General features: G+C 41.4%; 2 protein-coding genes and 1 long non-coding RNA gene across 3 annotated transcripts in view; 2 read left to right on the top strand and 1 right to left on the bottom strand.

The window, feature by feature from the left end:
- hs2st1b (heparan sulfate 2-O-sulfotransferase 1b) overlaps nt 1-22,363 on the top strand; it is a 34,185-nt gene continuing 11,822 nt past the window's right edge. Inside the window, exons 1-5 of the mRNA XM_063891396.1 lie at nt 1-180; nt 458-589; nt 2,929-3,167; nt 18,999-19,084; nt 19,424-19,562. Coding sequence (XP_063747466.1) covers nt 466-589; nt 2,929-3,167; nt 18,999-19,084; nt 19,424-19,562 — 588 coding nt within the window. The 5' untranslated portion in view covers nt 1-180; nt 458-465. The remainder of the gene's footprint in view (nt 181-457; nt 590-2,928; nt 3,168-18,998; nt 19,085-19,423; nt 19,563-22,363) is intronic.
- LOC134869613 (piggyBac transposable element-derived protein 3-like) lies at nt 13,587-16,039 on the bottom strand. The gene is made up of 3 exons (XM_063891395.1): nt 15,832-16,039; nt 15,109-15,342; nt 13,587-14,914 (listed from the first exon to the last, which is right to left on the bottom strand). Exons 1-3 carry the CDS (start codon nt 15,887-15,889, stop codon nt 13,866-13,868), a joined length of 1,341 nt encoding a protein of 446 aa, XP_063747465.1. The 5' UTR covers nt 15,890-16,039; the 3' UTR covers nt 13,587-13,865.
- Nucleotides 19,844-21,769, top strand: LOC134869123 (uncharacterized). Its single transcript, XR_010166385.1, has 2 exons — nt 19,844-20,450; nt 21,430-21,769. It is a non-coding gene; the product is annotated as an uncharacterized LOC134869123 (long non-coding RNA).

Consider the following 22,363-nt stretch of genomic DNA (forward strand, 5'->3'; position numbering starts at 1 on the left):
CTGTAAGAGCATTGCTTTGAGCCTACAGTGATGCTACTTGCTGCAACAAGCCCTGTCTCCACCGCACAGTACACGGCTGCACTTCACTCCAATGGAGCCGCAGTTAAATGGAGCCTCGTAAACTCGGCATACTGTCCGCGAAGTTAAAAGAAACCAGGACAAACACGAAGTAGAGAATTAGGTGAAACTACCGTCTTGTTTTTTGTTTTTTGTAAACATGCTCTTTGCGTGGCTTTATCATGACAGTTAACGTTAGCAGGGAAGCTAGCTAATGTTAGTTAGTTTGTTTGGCTGATTATTCCCGTGGGATGGCTGTCGTGTATCAACTAATGGAGCTAACTGCTAAGTAAATGAGCTTGGATTAGCAACGTTGTTTTGTAGCATAACAAGTACTTGGCCGTTAGCAGTGGATCTGAGACTCTCACTGTTTACTCGTTTCTGCGGTATGGTTCTTCTGGTGGTTTGATGGGGCTTTCAAGGATCATGATGCCGTCTAAGCTCCAGCTGCTGGCTGTGTTGGCATTCGCAGTGGCGATGCTGCTCATAGAGAACCAGATCCAGAAACTGGAGGAGTCAAGAGCCAGACTCGGTAAGTCCAAAACAAAGAAGATAGTTTACTTTCTTACCATATTATTATGTTCTTCATCCATCTGTATAGTGTCTTCAAACTGTATACTTTTATGTATAATTAAATATGCTATTCCTGACACACTTAATGTTAATAATATCCTACTTTACATTTTGTTTGCTGTAATTGGCCCTTCATAGTGAATATTTTATAGATAGTCTTCATATCTATATTTATTTCACTGTTAATAACTTTAAGTTCTTTTACATTTCTATTTTGAGAAGTGTCTGTTTTCTGTTTGTTTATTTTATACTCTTTCATTTTCACATTACGTGCAGTGCCTTATTTACATGCTACTGTGACGAAAACATTTCCCAAATCTAAAAGTGCTGTCCAGACCTAAATGTCATTGTCCAAAGAGTTGAGATACATTTAGAAAATTGGTTGAAAGCAAAGTTCACACCAAAAGAAATACGTGTTTAAAGCAAACAAACTAAAATGACTTATTTGCATATACTTACTTTATATAGCCAGCCTACTTACAATAAAACTTAATTCTACAAGTCATAATTCGTTTTTTCTTAAATGCTTTGCAGGTATTTGAGAAAGAAACAGTTTGAAAAGCCACATTCTGCCATACATTTTAAACTAAACATTTAATCTACAATCAAACCATTCAATTAAATGAAATGATGTCGTCTTGAAACACAGTTCAATACGCAACACAGCTTTATAGAACACATCATTTAGAGAGCAAATGGGTGTGAAGACTTAACGAATACAAATATTTTTTCTAAATGTTTTTATTGTATGGTTCCCATATAGCCCACAGGGAGTACAAATATGGCCCTTTTTCTGGTTAAAACTGGCTTTATTGATCCTGAAAATGTGTGAAATGGATTCAGCTTCCTCAATAACTTCCAAAATTAGCTGAGTCATTTTTTTAAACTGTTGTCCACATCAGCTATAATGCAATGTAATGCTTATTACACACATTATGCTGTGACATAAGACTCGGGTGTATTCAATATTTCCTTGTTCACACCACTGGTAGCTAGACTAATACTGTATAATGTCTTCAAGAAGTACAAAATCACAGGGCTATCAAATCTGCCTGTGAATGCATCACAACAGACATACAGGAGGCTCCTCTATCCAACAGTGAAGGGCTAGACACACAGCTGACCCAACAGACACTCACAAGACCATTCCTGTAATTGTCTTCAATTAACATTGCCGTGGAGACAGGGGGGGAACACTCTTTTAATTATGCTTCCTGTCAATATGATCATTGAAAGCTTAATTACTTGTTTCCATGTTATTGTATTTGAAGGGCTTTGATGCTTTTCTTAATTAAGACTCAATTCTACAACTGTTTGTTGATTCACACAACAGATACCTCTTTATTTAGTTGTTGTGATCTGCTGTGTGTGCCGCTAAATGAATATAACGATAGGCATCAACTGTCGTTTGGCTCATATAAATCCAATCATATTGATCCAGGTTAGAAACACTTGCCAGAAAATGTGAACGTAATATTGGTCCTTTTTAAAGATTATAATCATTCATTTTGAATATCATATTTTGACGGCCTGTTTAGGATACAGTAAACGTATTATTTTGGAGGATTATTTTGGCATTACTATTATTGTACTGGGTTGGCTAACGTTAGCTGGTAAAGGGGCTCCATAGAGTTCAATTGTGGTGCCTTCAAACTCAGTTCAGTAATTACTATTGGGCAAATGTAAATAACAACGTAATCAATCATGATGGTTTCAAATTAAACCCTGTGAAGTTTAGTTTGGCGATAAATGTACATTAAAGTAATGTAGGTGACACTATCCAAAGCGACCTATGAACACTTGCATACTGTAGATATGCCTATAAGAACAATTTGGGATTAAGTATCTTGCGCATGGACACTTTGATATAAGGATCAAACCGCTGACCACTTTGGTAGACACCCATGAGCCACAGCTGCACAGAAACACATTAATCACAGTAGTTTGAGGAAGAGGTTTTCAAAGCAATTAAAATAGTTATTCCGAAGGAAATGATGACATCATGAACCAGTATGCAAACAGTAATAAATAAGGGTTTTACCATGGTTGTGAATTGTAGACATTTTAATGTTACTGGTACAGGATGGACTAGGATATAGCCTAAGAATAATATTGCAATATGTTTAGGCTATATCGCGATATTTTGAAATCCAGTATGTATCACACCAGTATGAAGTTATAAAATGAAGACATAAAGGGCTATTTATGATGCCTATAGTAGTATATGAGTATATTGGATATATTGCCCAGCCCTGGTATGGACTACTAAATGTCTGTTTGTGTGACCTCCCTGTACAGAAAGGACCATCGCCAGACACCAGTTGGCAGAAGTGGAGCAGCGACACAGTGAAGACATGGGGCGAGAATCCCCCCCACTGGCAGAAAAAGACGACATGGTCATCATCTACAACAGAGTGCCCAAGACGGCGAGCACCTCCTTCACCAACATCGCCTACGACCTGTGTGGGAAGAACCGCTTCCACGTGCTGCACATCAACACCACCAAAAACAACCCTGTCCTGTCCATCCAGGACCAGGTGAGAGGAAGTAAATCCACCAGATCACATTCAGAACGTGAAGGCTAATTGCCCAAAAATATAAATTGATGCAGATTAATTTTGGATATTATTACACCTTTCTTTGTTAAAAAATTTTTTTTACTTTACAACCCTCTGGAGTTTTTGGAAATCTTTGGAACAATCCTACGCAACAACCATTATGCATCTAATTCTACAAATAGTATAAAACTAATAGCATTTATATATGTACTGTGCACCAGTACTGGCCTTGAAAAGAATGAATACACACAAAAAAAACAACTGTCTAGCATTTGAATGTCTATTTAAAGCTCTAAACCTTGTGTACTGCCCTAGTCAGAATTAATCATAGCATTTAAACTACTTCACTTTGACTGCCTCTACTTTTCCCTTCTTACACTTCTCCGGAAGAGTCCTTTAACAGACGCTCCGTTTATGACAGGCTTGTGGGCTTTTTGATCTAAAATAGTCCATTGTTGCCCTGGTTGTAAACACTCAGAGGCTTTGAGCCCTGCTCTGTGAGATTTTATTAGTGGATTGTAGTTTAATTGGTTTTTTTTCTACAAATGTCTATTGTAAGAAATGTTCGTTTATTTGAAGCCCAGGAGTCGGTTTAAAATAAAGAAAGCAAAACTCCCTTAAAAGTTATAAAAGGAGTGTTTAATAAAAGGATGCAGTAGTAGGTTTTACAAAAGTTTCACAGCTGTGGCTCAATAGCCCGGACACGCGTCCACAGGCCACTGACTGAGTGGAGCTCATCAATAGTTACTGTCTGGCGGTCCGGAACTAAAAAAGAGCTCGATTTCACAATCCTAACATGTTTTATAGAACCACCCCTTTCCGACCATACAAAAAAACAACTTCAAAATCAGACGCGCCCCGCTGTCGTCCTCTCATTGGTTGGTAGCGGGGGGCTGGATCCTCCTCTATAGGCTGACGTCGTCGGGGGCGGGTCCTCTTATGACGTCACCGTCGCCATCTTGTTAGCGAAGTCCTGGAGCTGTCATCTACGATAGTCTATTATGCAATTCTTAGGAGGTTTATCAGTTATTAAACAGGCAACTGTATCATTGCAGCATCAATGAGTGAGAGGTAGAGGCAGTGTGTTTAGTATGCAACTCCACTGGTCCTTCTCCCTCTACTCATATATACAAAACAATATTAGCTTTATGCTATCTGAGGCTAAAAACAACATCCTGTAATACTACCGGAAATGGACAAATATGATCCGTCCAAAAACAGTGAATTATCTTTTAAAGTTCCGCTCTAATATATTGATTATTTCTAACACTATCAATGGAACACATGTAATAAATGTCACATGGTTAGCACACAGACCCATGTCTTTTGAAGGCTGGAAATGTTTTTCATCATTAAGTGAACCTTGAGTTTTCACTGGTAGATTACAGACCGTGCAGTAAGACAGGCACTATTCCAGCTCTTGTGGAAGCTGTAGCCTTTTGACACATTTTAAATCATTTGTAGGAAGTTACTGTCTGCAGTCTAACGCAGTAGACACACGGTTCTGTTAAGTTGACGTGTGCCGGTGGGCGTATCTGGCGCTTGGGATTAACGCGAACACCCATCACCCGGACACACAAAGCAAAAAAGCCCGCTTTCTGGAGCTCTACTATTGCTAAAATGGATGCCGATTTGGTAGCGAGGGTGGCTACTGTGTATGCAATTCGCCTTATTCACCTGGCGGCCATTTTGAAAACTCGAACAACGTTGAGGGGTACACAAACCCGGAAGTTCGACTCAGACGCATACGGTCAATGCAGCAATGGAGAGTGCCAAAGCAGTGTGAACGACCAATCTTTCAGGTCTGCCTGAAATAACCATCCAAAATGTGGAGCAGTGGGCCACTACAGACAGCAACATCCCCTGGGCTGTGTTACTGAAGGGATACAGTAACTTGATCGAAGGTTATATCCACGACGTGGAAGGTAAGGATGCAAACTTACCACCTTCTCTGCTAGCTTGTTGTGCTAGGATAGTTAGCTTAGCTGTGATATCAAGATGTTGACTGTCTACGCTATGTTACATTTCATTTAACACTTAAAATGTCTTTAACCGACAGTCAATGGGTGCCCAACTCACATTTTTGTGAGGGCTAGGTCTTTTCCCTGGATGCGGAAAAATTAGGCACCTTACAACATACAGGTATCAGTGCTAAGTGGTCAAACTGCTCAGTTTGCAGAGCAGTGCCACAGCTAACACCAGCTTGCTAAATGTTCATTATGAGTTTATATCCACAATGTACCTTTCCCTGTCTGACTGAAAATAACATGTGGATTTTATGTCATTAACATGTTACCTGTAATTTATGTGATGTCACATACGCCTCGTTGATATCTACAAAAATATTATCTTACTTCAAATTACCAAAGCAAGACAGGGCTGGTGCATGTTGCTGTTGCTTGTTGATAATAATAGTATAGTGACAGTATAAGTGATAAGGTAAGCTAAGAACAGTGTATTCAGGGTCGAGGAACGTTCTTCAAAATGTAATTAGCTTGTGTTTACAATTGACGTACCACAAACGATGAACATACAACATACAATGGAATGTCATTACTTAAAATAATACAAGTAGCTACCTCCAAAATCCATTCTGTTCACTCTTAATATGATCTATTCCACAACCCTGACTTTTTTGTACAATGAGTGTTCAAGATTTTAGGTATCTTTCAAGTTGTGTTTGCAAGTATCATAACTAAACAACCTACCACTACCAGCATGTAGATGTAATATTTATATGGGAGAACATTGAAATGCCAGATGTACCTAACTCACTGAGCACTCAATGTATGTATATGTAATGTATTTGTTAAGAGCAACTCTGAAGTGTCAAGTGTCTAAAGCAGGGGTCTCAAACTCAATTTACCCGGGGGCCGTTAGAGGTAGAATCTGGGTGAGGCTGGGCCGCATCAGGTTTCCCTCAAGAAAAGTACTAAAAAACATTCCAATGTTATCAAATGTCTTTATTTTTTAACACAAAATAAGATGAAAAAATTAATTAACAAATTCATAAGAAAAAAACAATCAATCAGTAATAAATAAATAAAATGAAAATAATAATAATAATAATAATAATAATAATAATACAGCAGATATAGAAGACTGAAGAAACCACATATAGTTGCTGACTAGAGAAATGTAATTATTATTATTCAGATTCAAATATCTGTATTAACAGTTCTTTAACATTTCACTTTCTGAACATGAATGGAACATTGAACATAAACTGTTCTGAACATGGCTTCTTCTGCCCACTTCTTGCTGCTAGAGATCTGGCAGCGCTTCCTCTCACATAGCCGAGCCACATTTGGCTTAAGCAGGGATGAAGCAGTTGAGACCCTCAGTAGGGCTTGAAGATGCTCATCAGTAAGTCTGGACCTGTACTTGGACTTATTGAAGTTCAACGTAGAGAAGAGCTTTTCGCACAAGCATGTGCTCCCAAAAAGACATATGGTCCGCTTGAACATTCGTGAAAGCTCAGGGAAGCAATTCTCTCAAAAAATGTCTGCTTTTCCACTCACCTCCCTGAACTTGGCTTTGAGTTCAGAGTTGCACTGCAGGTCAATGAGCTCCATTTGAAGCACAGGAGGGGCATCTTGCACATCAAAGGAGAAGGAGTCCGCAAAAATTTGAAATGTGGCTCTGTGCGTCTTGAAGTCTGCAAATCTGTGATCAAATTCCTCCTGTAGCTTCAAAATGACATCCACATACTCCTCACCACTGAATGGTGTGCCTGCATCCATGAGTTCCTTGCATGCTGGAAAATGGCAAAGGTTTGTCTGAGAAAGCTGGGCTTTCCATAACATAAGTTTTGTACAGAATGCTCTCACGTTGTCATAGGCAGCACTAACAAGTTGCCCCTGGCCTTGTAACTTCTTGTTCAGTACATTAAGCTCATGTGTGATATCAACAAAAAAAGCTAAGTCCATGAGCCATTTGGGATCACTTAGCACAGGAACAGCAAACCCATCTTTCTCCATGAAGGCTTTCACTTCCGCTCTCAACTCAATAAATCTCTTCAACATGTTTCCCCTGCTGAGCCAACGTACCTCGGTGAAGTAGAGCACATCCCCATATTCTGACTCCATTTCCTCTAAAAAAGCACGGGACCTTCTGTGCTTTAAGCCCCTGGATCTGATTTAGTTGATGCATTTCACAACGAAAGACATCACATTGTCAAACTTCAGGCATTTGCTGCAAAGAGCCTGCTGATGGATAATGCAGTGCAGAGCAATGGCCTCCTCCACCAGTCCATTTTTCCTCCCTGTCATTGATGGCGCTCCATCGGTTGTTATTCCAACAAACCTCTTCCATGGCAAACCGGCATTCTCAATGGCATCACACAGCTGGTGAAATATCTCCTGAGTGGTGGTCTGGCCATGCATTGGAATCACTGTGAGCAACCCCTCTATGACTTCAAAATTGTCATCAACACCACGGACATAGATTGCGAGCTGGGCAGTGTCCGTGATGTCTGTGGTCTCATCAAGAGCGACTGAGTATACACTGAAACATTTTGCTTTCTCACACCGTTGATCATAAATGTCACTTGACAGGTCAGAAATGCGCTCTGCCACGGTGTTGGCAGAAAGGCTGATGTTGCTAAACTGACCTTTATTTTCTGGTCAGACAATACTTGCAGCCTGTAATATACACTTTTTGACAAATTCACCTTCTGTGAATGGCTTTCCTGCTTTAGCAATCATCTCACTAACCACGTAGCTAGCTTCGACTGCTGCATCATTCTCTTTGGTTGCTTTCTTAAAGAAATCTTGTTGCCTCAGTCTCCCTGGTATTTTGCATACTCCTCAGCATGTCTAGTTGTGTAATGACGTTTCAAATTGTATTCTTTGTGCACTGCAACTTTCTCTGTGCAAATAAGACACGTCGGGATGCCCCTGTGTTCAACAAAGAAATATTGCACTTCCCACTTTTCCTGAAATTGTCTGTGCTCATCACCAACCTTTCTCTTCACTGCAGGCTTAGAAAAAGACATGTTTGGGGCTGTGTAAAATATATTTCCACTTGGTGTCACTGTCACGTTGAAGTTTCAGTGTTTAGCCGATACGTCTTTTCCGCTTCTTTTTCTGTCCCGCTGAGCAGCAATTTCCGCGGCCGCCTCCGCTTCTGAGCCCGCGGCCGATGTCCCGCCCCCGAGAGCAATATACCCCACCGTGATTGGTAGGTTCGTTCAGCTCTGCACACAACACTGAAAAGTGCCATTCGTATCAAACTCGCGGGCCGCATTAACATTAAACTTTCATATTGAGGTGGGGGCCGCAAACTATCGTCTTGAGGGCCGCAGTGGGCCCGCGGGCCGCGAGTTTGAGACCCCTGGTCTAAAGTTTGATTATCTTTTCAGGTGGAGCTGTCACTGGAGCAGCAATACATTAGGGAGACCAGGTGCAACTGCAAAGTATAGAATCGGAGGATGAAACCCTCTTTATTAGTCACATACATGCACACAGCAGAGCACACACAATGAAATTGGTCCTCTGCATTTAACCCATCCTAGTACTAGGAGCAGTGGGCAGCTACCGTGCAGCGCCCGGGGAGCAATGGGGAGGGGGGGTTGGAGGTGTCCGGTGCCTTGCTCAAGGGCACCACAGCAGGGCCTAGGAGGTGAACTGGGCCCTCTCCAAGTAGCAGTCCACTTTCCATATTTCAAGTCTGTTCAGGGACTTGAACCGGCGACCCTACGATTCCCAGTCCAAGCCCCTACTGACTGAGCCACTGCTGGACAAAGCTGGGTTGGGACAGTACAACCATGTCATCGGCTGCTCTATAATTTGGCACACTTCCTCAAGATGGGTTACAAGTCTGTTCCCCCGACAACTAGCAAGACGTCGCTGCCTCAAGCCTGGCACGTTCCATCGAGGGCCCTGGGTGTCAGTCCAACAATGGTGAGCTCTGTGACTGTTACAAAGCTCAAACCACCAGTGACCAACGCACCCCTGCAAAAGAGGCAACGCCTTTCTGAAGGGGTGATGTCGATTCGGTACCGTCCTGTGCCACTCCCACTTCCAGCAATTGCCTTTGCTGACAACCTCCGCCGAAACCTTAGCGCAATTAAGAGCAATTGTGATTCACAGCCGGTGCTAGGGGGCCAATAATAAAGCTTGACGCATACATCTTTGTGAATGATGTGTGTGTCAAGCGCTCCTATTCGCCCTTTCAATGCATATGAAAGTTCATAGAGCTCGCCAAAAGGACACGCCTATGAGCTGCGGGACCACAGTTATGTTTTTTTGAAGTGTATAACACAGGGTTTCCCACACATAGACTTTACTTGGGCGGTTCGCCCAGGTATATCAACGGCCGCCCAAGTGTATTTCGCAACCCATTTAGTTTTTATTGTTGTTTTTATCCATCCGCGAGCACGACACAATCCGCAATCGATTAACTAGTGGACAGTGATCTCCTCGCTCTACGCCTCCTGTACCTGTTCGCTCTGCTATCGTGTGTGTGTCCCCCCCCCTCCCCCGGACTTGATCAATAGGGACTCGACTCGGACTTGACTTGGATGAGTAGTGGACTCGACTCGGACTCAACTTAGAAATGTTTTTAATGACTTGGACTTGACTCGGACTTGAACACTGGAGACTTGAAGCTGGACTTGGACTCAAGGCATAGTGACTTGACTACAACACTGCCTGGCCGTCACTTATGATGTCGCATTACACCTCGAGATCGAGACCAGGGGACAGAGCCACAGCAACACCTGGCATAAAGTCAGAGCCAAGCGTCTTACTTCCTCTTTCTTTAAGAGGATTTGTTCGAGAGTGGCTGACTTCACTGTATTAGCAGAGAACCTCAAAAAGAAGGTAGTGCAGACGAAGGCGATGAAGAGAGGCCTGGAGCTGGAGCCTGGAGCTGGAGCCTGTTGCTGCGGCTGAGTATCAAGCTCTCATTGGTTTTGAGCTCTTCCCATGTGGTTTTGTCATCAACCCCCACGCCCCACACCTAGGTGCCTCACCTGACCGAAAGGTTATTGACCCCAGTGCCTCACCAACGCACGGCCTCCTGGAGATCAAGTGCCCCAACAAAGACAGCATGAGAGAGTGTAAGTACTTGCGCTGCAAGGCTGATGGTACTCTTATCCTGAAGATCACACATGAATACTACTTCCAAGTGATGGGGCTGATGGGCATCACTGGGTTAGAGTGGTGTGACTTTTTTGTCAAGTGCAGAAATGACCATCACTTGGAGCGGGCGCACTTCCACCCAAAGGAGTGGGAGAACATGAAGTGTAAATTGGACACGTTCTATTTCACTCACTTTCTGCCTGCTATGTGTAACAAAATCATATAATCACCGATAATCTGTTTATGTATATAGATCTCTTTTGTTAATGTTTTTGAATGATTTGTTCCTAGTGTAATTTCAAATTTCAACCTGTTCTGGTTCCTTTTCCATACGTACAGTATACAAGCAGGCCATTTTGACAACGTTTATGTACAAAGTTACCTTTACAAACCTAGACCAGTGTGCCCATCAATGTTTTTGAGTAGCCTGTCTTTTGATGTTCTGACCAGTTCTGGTTTCTGTATACGAAGTTATAAATTACAAAGGACATCATCCATGTGTAATAAAATTGTACTTATTCTTTACAAGTTTTATCAGTGTTTTAAGAGCTTTGTATGGGTTTGTAAACATAACCATGTCAGTTCAAGTATGTAGAAGAAAACACATTTTAGTTCACATTTTAAATAGGCAAAAACAAACAATGGAAGTTCACGTATTGTCTAGATTCATAAAGAAATAAACAATATTAACAGTGAAAGTTTTGTATGGATTCGTAAAGATGAACAATAATAAAGGTTAAGGTTTTGTATAGATTCATAAAGATAAGTAGATATTTACACTAACATTACAATTTCAAAAGAGAGGACCTTGGAAATGTGTTAAAATGGCTCATAGTTGGTTAACAGAGCCCACCAGTGTCATGGGTAAGACTTTATCAAAAATATGGTACTCTTTAATCCGTCTAATAGCGCGTTCCACATGAATCCGAAGTCTTGCTATTGCTTGTGTCTGTTGAACTTCATCTGCACTGAAATGTCCACTTGGGCCTAAAAAAGGAGGGATCACAAGGGAGACATTTTTTTCATAGAGAAGGTCCTCGATGAGAAAGCCTTTATCGGCCATGACCATATCTCCCTCCTCAAGCAAAGACAGGATACCTGATTTTTTTGTCATCTCTTTGTCAGATATTGAACCTGTATATAAATCACTGACAAAAGTCACTTCGCCTGAGGGTGAAATGCCAATTAGGGCCTTAAATGTGGTGTTACTTTTGTAGTGTGAGTAAATCGCTGAGCTATGTTTCTGTACATGAATTTCTGTACAGTCGAATATAACTCTAGTGTCCGGGTAAGTGTTTTGAAAACAAGCAGGCATGAGCTCTTTCACAGTTGTTCTTGAAGGCCAAATTTGCTGTTGACTGTGAAATGTATTAACGTGTTGCAAGGTCCTGCTCAGGAAATCCCTGCCTCAATCTACAGAGAAAGAGGAAAAACTGGTCCATAAGGGACAATTTAGAAGTGCCTTGCCGAAGGACCTCTCCACCTGTGTGTTTTAGGCGCTGCGCCTGACTCCATCCCACCATAGTGTCTGCAGTAGGTTGCAGGGCCATAAACACAGCTTTAAAAGTTGGGAAGTGTGGGAACCCTGTATAAAAGGATACTGCCTTATCATCGCCTATAAAATTGGAAACCACAAACTGTTTTCTTTTTTTTTAGATGTTATCAACATTTCTTGCTCACTGATTTTTCTTCGGGCTTCCTCAAGTTGATATTCGACTGGGGGAGGCAGTAGAGCATAGTCATGGTCTGGGTGCGGCGGGGGCATCTGTTCACTGGAAGTATAAGAGAAACATTGATGGCCACATTAGGTCTATTACAAGGGTTTTTATTTGTCACATACATAGAAATACTACTGCAAAACTTTAGCATTTTGCTGTTCATTTTTTTCTGTGCAAGGTGAAAGAGGGAAAGATCAAGAAAGAACTGAATAAATAGCATGAGAGAGGAGTAAAAGTGCAATTTGGAATGCATGTAAACAATGACACGTTTTACTGACCTCAACACATTCGACCATGTTGATCATCGCGGTCCGTGGAAACATTACTGGAAATCATTTCACCACACAGTTAATAAATGCATCATGAACTAAATACTACCTTGCAGTTCTCACAACCATCCTCCTCTCTGGCTTTGAAGAACTCATGCAAACACATTTGGCACTGCACCCTATTCCAGTTTAGTGATGCCAGCCTTCGGGGTGAATAGGGTGAATGTATCAGAGGAGGCTCCATTCTTTGGAAAATGGCGAAATGACCCGCGCTATGGCTGTCCCAGCATATTGACATACACGCGGTTTGATTGGCTAGCGCGTGTACTGGCATATTTGCATAAACGGGATTTGATTAGCTGGCTCTTCCGTCGACGCTCGAAAAGTTCAACTTTTTCCAACTTTCACGCGAGCAACGCACGCAAAGCGTAACAAGAGAACCACACCTTGACGTCAACCCATTCAAAGTGAATTGGAAGCGTCTCCATTGAAGCGTCCAACGGAAGCGTATGGACAGGCCGTAAATGTAGCTTTTAAACAAATGTGACAAACTCCAGGCATGTAGATCAAATGCGGCCCCCTCCCGAATACTTAATCACACAAGAAGACTTAACCCTATACAGCAACCTGTGGAGCTAAATTCTACAACTAGTAGAACACAAAAACTGTTCAGACATACTGGATTTAAATACAATCAATAATACAAAAAAATAAATAAACATTTGATTTGCAGCCCCCACTTTCTGGAACCCTCATCCTGCCGAGATCTGCATTACTGCTTGCCTGGACATCTTCAAGTCATCATTAAAAGCTCACCTGTTTACCATGAGCTTTGACCCTTAACCCATCACTGTCCCCCTGCTTCCACTCTCACTGCTGTTTAGTTTTTTTTACTCAATTGTTTGCCAAACTAGTTTGTTTTTTGTCTGTCCTTACCATAGGATCATTGTTTTTATGCTGCTGCAACAAAAAAAAATCCCAAATTGGGATCAATAAAGTAATTCTATCTATCTATTACACCATGTAAAGCTGCCTTGGGTCCCTTGAAAGATGCTATAAAAATGTTATCTATTATTATTATTATTACTATTAAGAATTTGAGCGTTATCAGAATCAGAATTTCTTTGTTCCTCCCTAGAAGTGAAAATACACATTATTTCAGCAGTATCCTCCTAAGACCCGAGCTGTTTTTTGATATGCATTTTTTATTTCTTTTTGCTATTTGGGCTTATTGGAACCTGATAAGTATAAAAACTAAGTATCATCTTTTGACATGATGTACTTTTAGAGAAAAATGATGTCCACATATGTGGACACTCGGTCTGAATTTCCATAAAACACATTAAAGTCACCTTTTTGTAATAGAGTGAAAAACTATTTTATTTCAACCTTGAACACAGCAGTTTTTTCAACTTTCAACTATTGTTTGTGTTTTGAACATCATTGTGAAAAAACACAACAAAATGAAGAAAAACAAAACATTTTTGCCCCCTTTGGAGAGTCACAGTTACAGTATGTGTTATGTGAAATTTTGCATTGCAGCAGTGTGTGTGTGTGTGTGTGTGTGTGTGTGTGTGTGTGTGTTGTGCTGCAGTGTATGTGTGTCTATGTGTGAAAGGCTGTGTAACAGTTGCGATCGCCTTGCAAGCACAAGAACACTTTGCAGGTCACACAACGCACTCGGGTTCTTCCAGTGCAGCCTGCTACCCTGCAGCGCGCCGCGTTCTTCAGGCTGATCATCTCTGGGAGATGGGCATTCGCCCTCCTGCGGACCGAGACATGGGGCACTGCCGTCACAGGACGTTTGTTCCCTTGATTTGAGTTGTCTTCTTCCTCTGACTGTTCAGAGAGGTCTGCATGGATTCCTTGACCGTGATGCTGGGCCAAGAGGGTCGTAGCAATTTCTGTACGGAACTCAAGGAACTGCATGATGCTCTTCTTTGGTGCAGCACATATTGCGAGGTCTTTGCGGTAGAGTAGCCAGCTGTTACCTAAAGCCAGATCTGTGAAGTGCATTAGCATCCGCATCGTCCACTTCTTAGTACGGGCGCTCATGCGATAGTAGCTAATCATTCTATCGATCAAATCCACTCCACCCATCTTGAGGTTGTACTCACGGACAATGCTTGGTCGCGAGACAGTCACATACTGTTTCAATTTCTTGTCCCAGCGCTGGCAGGTGTCTTCAGGCTCTGTGCCATGAACAACAGACATCATCAATACTGGTTTGTTGTCATACCACTTCACTACACACAACTTTCCGTCTTCAGTGGAAAGTTCTGATGAGGTACCTCTTCCTGTGTTTTTCATGGTTTTGTCAGAGGGTAGCTTCTCCTTCGCGCCAGCGAGTCTGTTCTTCATTATTGTACCAGTAATGTACATCTCCTTCTTCATCATTTGTTCCACACCTCGGATGCTTGTGAAGAACCGGTCACAATACACTTTTGTGCCACGATGCAGAGTTTGACACAGACGAGCCAAGACTAAGCCCCCCAACCCCAGGCCCACCTCTTCTTCGACCTGCTCAAGCAGTGCACCTGTACCTTGATACAGATCAAAGTCCAGCACAATGCCATCTGCTGTAGCACAAACGAAGTTCTTGATGCCAACTGGGTTTGGCTTCATTGGCAGATATTGTCTGCATGGACAGGCTCCTGTGAAAGGAATCATCTGCTCATCAATAGATGCGCATTCAGGTCGATTCTGAGACTTGCAGGGATGAACCTGTATCTGTCCCTGTCCCTGAACCTGTCAACAAGTGTTGTAAATAAGCATTTTGCTTCCTATCCTTCACCTAGCCCTTAGGCCCTGCCTAAAATAAACAAATATCCACTGGGTCTTGGCTAACCATTATTTGCACCACGGAGACGTTTACGTCCTCTGCTGTGCTCAGTGGGCTGAGGAATGGGGTCCTCATCATCACTACTGTCATCCTCATCCTCACTGCTGCTTCGCTCCTGTGTTCGGGGTTGGTAATTGGCATCCAGGATGGGATCATCGTTGTCAGACAAGTCTTCCAAATCTGAGTTGTCTCCATCATTTAGCCAAAATTGCTCCAATGCTGTTTGCACAGAAAAACGCTCTGGAAATAAAAACATGAAAAAATCAAATACAAACCAATGTCATTTATATATGTATGTATTTCTTTGTTATTTATTTCACTGGGACAGCTTTTCAACTGCACCAGAGATAGCTATAAACAACTCTAGCTATTAGCTATAGCAAGGCACATTTTTACTAGCATATTAACATTTTTAACCCAACTAATTTATGTATTTATGTATGTATTTAGTTATTTAATTGTTATTTATTTCATTGGGACAATGTACAGCTTTTTAGCTGCACCAGAGTTAGCTATAAGCTATTTTACTCGTGCACATTTTTGCTAACATATTAGCATTTTTGACCAACCTAAGTCCCAATGTACACATACGTGTACATCATGTTTAGCAGCATACCAAATTGTTATTTTCACACATTTTTTGTCAAATTTGCATGTCATGACAAACGTACAATGCTTTGATAAATATCTAAATCAGAAAAAGCCTTGAAATATGATAGGACTTCTTACCTTGTCGAGGTTTGTGTTTGGAGCTGCCACTTGAATTATCCCTTGTGTTTGCCGCCATTTTTAATTCTTACCGTAGTGTTTTGTACTCTTCTGACACAACCAGATGGCAGTTTAAGTGTCCACATACTTGGCCATGAGGCGACAGTTCAGCAGAATTAACGACTGTGGTCATATGACCAAAAATGTGATGTCCACGTATGTGTACGCCAGGTCCTAGGAGATAGACGAGAAATAATTAAAAAAAACACACTTTTAGATAAAAAGGCATGCTCTTTCAAATAAAATAAAAAATGTAAATGATTACAATTTACATAAGTACACATTCAGGGAAAATAAGTAAGAAGCAGCAGTACTTCTGTAACAGGAGAATGTTGAGGTTAGTTAGTAGTTAGTGCCTTTCTTTTCTACATAGACTTAAAGTTCTCCACACATGTGCAGGACATCAGCTCTGGTACGCCGGCTGCTTTCCTATTACTGTCAGTCAGGACTCTGCTGTGAATGCCTTAAAGCTATGCTGAGGTTATTTTTGGCTGTTAGTGCCAGGGTAATATCCTGTCTTTCCATCTCCTCACAACAGGCTGCCCCCCAATCTCACAAACAGTGTGTTTCCTCTGCACATGATAAAATAGAAACAGTCTGCTGCCACCTCCGAGACTCATTTCAGAACTGTTACGCTCACATGTGTATCCAGTGAAAGCATTCAGCTTAGCCAGAAGCTGCTCAGCGTGTTTGATCTACTCTCTGAAACTGGGCCTATGTCGAAAGTAACTAATACATGGAGCCATTTTTATAGCTGTGGCTCAGTGGGTTAGTGCGCTGATCTTAATATTTCTTAATATTACTCTATTGACCAAGGGAGTCACATGTCCCTGTCTTGTTCTCCTTGTATTTGTCTCTGAACATTTTCCACGTACTGTTTTGCCGTAATCATCCAGATTAAAGATGCTTTGAGTTGAATCTAATTTAGGTTCTGTCATTTGTAGGGCTGCCCCCGATTAGTCGACTAATCGTTAGTCGTCGGCTAATTTTTTATTATCCGATTAGTGGAGAGAGAAAAAAAACAGGTCCATCTACACGCTGCATGTGCTATGAGGCGTTAGCCGGAAACCTCCTCAGACTTCATTCAGAGCTGTGCCTGGTCCTTGAGTTATTTTGTCGGGCAGGATATCCAAAGTGTGCAATCCTTCTGAGCATGTAAGGGACGAGCCCCAAAAGGTGACAACAGCAGCAGCGAATCAGGCAGCAGCCTAGCTTTGTATCAACATATATAAACCTGTAATATACAATCATTCTGAGCTCAGGAAACGATCAGTTCAAGTTTCATTTCAGGATCAGGGTGTAATGTGGGGAGGGATTCTTGCCGACGAGCATATGTGTCGCTGTATCCAGTTTAGTATTTATTGGGTTGTTATATTCAGATATATGAATTACAGGAACTAGAACTCAATGCTCAGTGTGTGTCCTCGTTGCTTGTTCACACACATTAAGAATCCTTATTGGAGCTTCTGCTGTTTGTACCGCTGACGGGCGGATGTGCGGTGGCTGTGACTCATGCTCTTTCTACATACTACGTACAATTTCATGTATATTTCATGGTTAATTGTTACAGTTTTATTTTATATTTCATGTCAAGCACAACGTACCATGCTGTTATAACAACGTTCTTTATCAGCATTTGAAACTGAAATCATTTTAGGAAAAAAAAAATGTGATTACGATTTTTTTTTATATATAAATCATAATTTATCAGATAAGATCAGAAGTACTTTATTTATCCCAAACTGGGATTTTTTTTTCTGTTGCAGCAGCGAAATACAAAAGAAGCAAATCAAATAACAATTAATTAGAACTAAAAAATAAGAAATGAAAATGAAATATACAAATGTACAAAAAGGCAATAATGTCAATCAGTATACTGTAAATGTACAATGTTAAGTGTGAAGGAGTGCATGTTAAGTCCAGTTTACAGAGAGGCTACAGAGCAGTGAGTTGTCTGCAGCCAGAGGGTGATTATTGTACAGAGTTATTGCAGTGGGCAGGAATGTTCTCCTGTACCTGTCCTTGTGACAGCGGAGCTGGAGCAGTCTGTTGGAGAAGGAGCTCCGCTGTCTGTCCAGCTGCAGGTGGAGAGGGTGGGTGGGGTTTCAAAAGGGTCCAGTTTTATGCCGATGACTGAGCCAGCTTTCCTGATCAGTTTATTGATTCTGCTGGTGTCACCGGCTCTGATGCTGCCCCCCCCAGCAAACCTCAGCAAAGAAGAGTGCACTAGCAACAACAGACTGGTAAAACATCTCCAACATTTGGCTGCACACATTGAAGGATCTCAGCTTCCTCTGAGTCGACTCATCCCCTTCTTGTACACAGCGTCAGTGGCCCTCCAGTTCAGTCCATTGTGGAGGTGCACTCCAAGATACTTGTAGTCCCCCACCACAGCCACATCCTCACCCAGAATGCACAGGGGCAGTGAAGACGTCCTCTTCTCCCTGAAGTCAATGACCATCTCTCTAGTCTTGGCCACATTCAGATAATCATGAGACGATTAGCAGACTAATTGCCTGCATTAGGGCATACATAGGGCTGAGCAGCCCTTTTTAACTTCAGGAACCCGGCACTGTCCACTATATGTTGTTTTTAAACATTGACTTTATCCTTAAAGACATCTAAATAATGTGACTGTGTATACTCTGCTCACCCAGGGGAAAGACGGGAGGAGATGAGGTAGGTCGTGCAAAAACGGTTTATTCAGTCCCAAACGAAAACATAAAAAGCAATATGAAACGCTCCACTATATGTACAGGAGGCCAGCTAATGCTCACCAGGTAGGGTTTTTCCAGGCTGGTGTTCCCTCCTCCAGGACCCAGCCTACTGCAAGAGACCAGAACCAGGTTACGACTATGCTTTTATTCAGTGACTTACTACCTGATTCTGATCAGCTGTCTGGTCTCCGGCTGAGCCACTGGACGCTTTAACTACACCCGGCTGCCACAATGACCCTGCTAAATAGTCAGCTGTTTGCGTACCTTTTTAAGATCATCTGCTAAAGAACGACTTCTGTGATTTCCATGTGAAATGTCCCCGTGTCTGTGCTCTGTGCTCCTTGCTGTTCTTTTTTTATTAGCTTTCCTCCCTGCCGCTCTGTAATTATTCCCCATTATCTTTGTGTCCAGGTGCGCTTCGTCAGAAACGTCACCTCCTGGAGACAGATGAAGCCGGGCTTCTACCACGGCCATGTAGCTTATCTGGACTTCTCCAAGTAAAGCCCTTCTTTTCCTGTAATAGCATTAATATCCAGATTAGTTACAAACTGTTAGCAGAGCAGATAAAAGGAGGTCATGCATTGGTTGCTAACGTGTGCTTTAGTGTTGATTAATAGCATTGTTGTCCTTATCTCCCCTGACACTATCCTTGCAGTGATCCCAGGTAATTGTCCTAATGGTGCAGGAGAGAGAGGTAGCGTTGCTAATGGAAAAGCCTTTCTTCAGTGCAATAAGCAGAATAAATTGGGCGGCAGCTTCATGATGAGATGTCTTTTAGGCTTGAAATCCTGAAGTTTCTGTTCAATTGTAGCGTTAACCCCTTTATTTTCCTTTAGATATGGAGTGAAAGGTAAGCCCATGTACATAAACGTGGTGCGGGACCCCATCGAGCGCCTGGTGTCCTATTACTACTTCCTGCGCTTTGGAGACAACTACAGACCCGGGCTTCGGCGGAGGAAACAAGGAGACAAAAAGGTGTTTACTTATATATAGCTCTTCAGTCCAGAAAGCAAGTTTACCTCGAGTTAGTCACTTGGGATAATATCTGATTATTTGCATCTCTTCATGCAGCTGAATTAATATAATTCAATACAGTATTTTGAAAAGTAAATATATATTGTGTGATGGAATTTGAAACTGACACATTTTAAATGTAAATAAATACCGGAGTTATTGTTTATACCCTGTGGATGTTAGCGATTTCACCCACGGGTTGGCAGTTTACAAAAAATATCTGTCATGACAAATGACTTGGTTATACACATGCTGCATCTTTAAATGAACAGATGTGTAATCGGGTAGATCATTTGTTTATAATCCGTGTATCATTCGTTCATTTGTTTTTCCGATTTCAAAACCAAAACCAGAAATCGGATAACGGTTCGTTTTCTCGTTTTTCCGATTTCAATACCAAAACCAGAAATCGGATAACGGTTCGTTTTCTCGTTTTTCCGATTTCAAAACCAAAACCAGAAATCGGATTACGGTTCGTTTTCTCGTTTTTCGTTTTCTCGTTTTTTCGATTATGCACCCCCAAACGGAAAATGGAAAATGAAACATTCGGATAACAAATCCTGGGAATGTTAGTTGTCAGGGAAACCGATCGCGAGCCAACAACTGACTCATGCCACAACTGATCTGTAAGGAAACATGGCTAATTTGGAGTCTCACTACGAGATGATAAATCAACTCTTTCTGTCGGGGAAAACTCACGCCGAAATGTCTGAGACATTGAAGAGTATGGGAATTAAGGGGTCCTCGGAGATGTCGGTGAGGAGATTCTGTGGCGACGTTGGGCTGAGACGGAAGGGGCACATCACAGACCAAGAGCTGGAAGAAGCTGTCCTGACATCTATTCAAAAGGTGAGTAAGCCTAGATCTAGAACTAGGCATTTGTTTGAATATTATTGCCATAGCCTTATGAATACCGAAAACGATTCAGGGCCAGATGAGCCCCAGATAGGAAATAGATCGGGCCAAACATATTTTGCCGTCTGGGCTAAACCGTAGCCGAAATAGCCTAGCCTCGGCCTAATAATTGAATGTAGGCTAGGCTACACACTTGTAATCCTTTATGACTTTATTATTAGGGTATTTGTTTGTTTGTTTAGTTGTGTGTTTATTTACTGTCCATAGACCGGTCCAACGTACGGACGTAAATTTATGACAGGGTACCTGTCATCTGTGGGGGTGAAAGTGGGTGAAATAATAAATTTGACTGTACACAACATAGGCATACTAGTATTCTGTTGTCCAACGGTGCAACAAAATGTCCTGTGGTGCGACAAATTGAATTGTGAGGGGAAAAGGTATTTTAATGAAAAATGTATGTAAAAAGTGTTGGATAGTATAACAATGATATCATCACTATGCAGCTTTAAGGATGAAATGAAGATTCCTTGAGTTTTATACAAATTATAATGAATGTAACCCAGACATTTGGGTTAAGTCTCTATGTGTACATCTTATAGTATATAAATAACATAATTCTGAATTTGTTGGGGGTATGTTTGATGTGGAAATATAATTGGGACAAACTAATATGCCTTGTGCTTATCTATCTTACCTGTCCAACATTCTCTGAATTAAATAACGGCATTCTTTATGTCGTTGCACCGGTGGACACATTTTAGGACTACCACACCAAAAAGTGAATAATATGCAAAATATATGAAGAATTAGAAATGGACACATTCAGTTTTGAATTATTCACATATAAGGGAATATAATTATATGTCATTGGACATATATTTTCGAATTATTATTTTTTTCACTTTGGATTTGAGTTCACGTCAACCACCCATATACTCATACCTGGTTTTTTTTCTGTCTTCTTCCACAGCAATGTGATGTTCCTGATTTGGGATCTGCTTCTCTTGCGTCTGTTTCCGAAGAGTCTTACTTTGTTATCCCACCGGACAGTGTCCTTCAAGTTCCATTGGATAGGCCACAGTTCTCCAAGACTTCATCTTTATTCCTCAACATTTTTCTCTGCAGTCTATGACATCACTCCTGCTTAAGCTTCTCTACGCTGACTACCATAAGAATTAAGATTTATGATAGAGGACCCTCTCATCCCCTTCATCAACTCCCACCAGACAGGAGATTCAATCTACTACCACCAACTACAAGAACTCCTCAGCAGAAAGCTTTCTTAACGGACAATAAAGTTTATTTATCTATCTTATCGTATTGTTGTATTTTGTTGATATCACCCACGTGATAAGCAGTGTTGGGAATAAAGCATTACAAAAGTATTTAATTACTGTAATGCATTATTTATTTATTTCCTGTAACTAATGTAAGGCATTGCAGAGGGGGGAACTGTAATATATACTAGTTACAATGCTAGTAACTTAAGTTACAATACGTTTTACTGTAACCTGGATTTTAATGGTGTTCAGTGTGGTGGGTCAGAAAGCTATTCCTGAACCTGCAATTTTTTTAGTCTGTTAAAGTTACTTAAGTAATGCAAAAGTAATGCCTTAGGCCTACATTTTAAATAGTAATAGGCCTATGGTAGTGTAAGGGTTGAAAAGACAGTAGGCCTATGCCTATTGGGTAGGCCTGATCAGTAGGCTGCTTTACAGTTTTTGAGTAACTTGCCCAACAGTGGTGATAAGGTGATTTCCTAGGTCTACTCTTGTATGCCTATATGGACTTTCATGGGTTTTTCATAGTAAGCTAGCCTGATATCAGCCAACAACAACAATGCACATAACAATGACAGACCTACGCGAATAGGCTACGATGGAGATTGCTAAAGTAAGGATTAA

This window comes from Eleginops maclovinus, chromosome 9 (genome assembly GCF_036324505.1).
Source record: "Eleginops maclovinus isolate JMC-PN-2008 ecotype Puerto Natales chromosome 9, JC_Emac_rtc_rv5, whole genome shotgun sequence".
Classification (NCBI taxonomy): domain Eukaryota; kingdom Metazoa; phylum Chordata; class Actinopteri; order Perciformes; family Eleginopidae; genus Eleginops; species Eleginops maclovinus.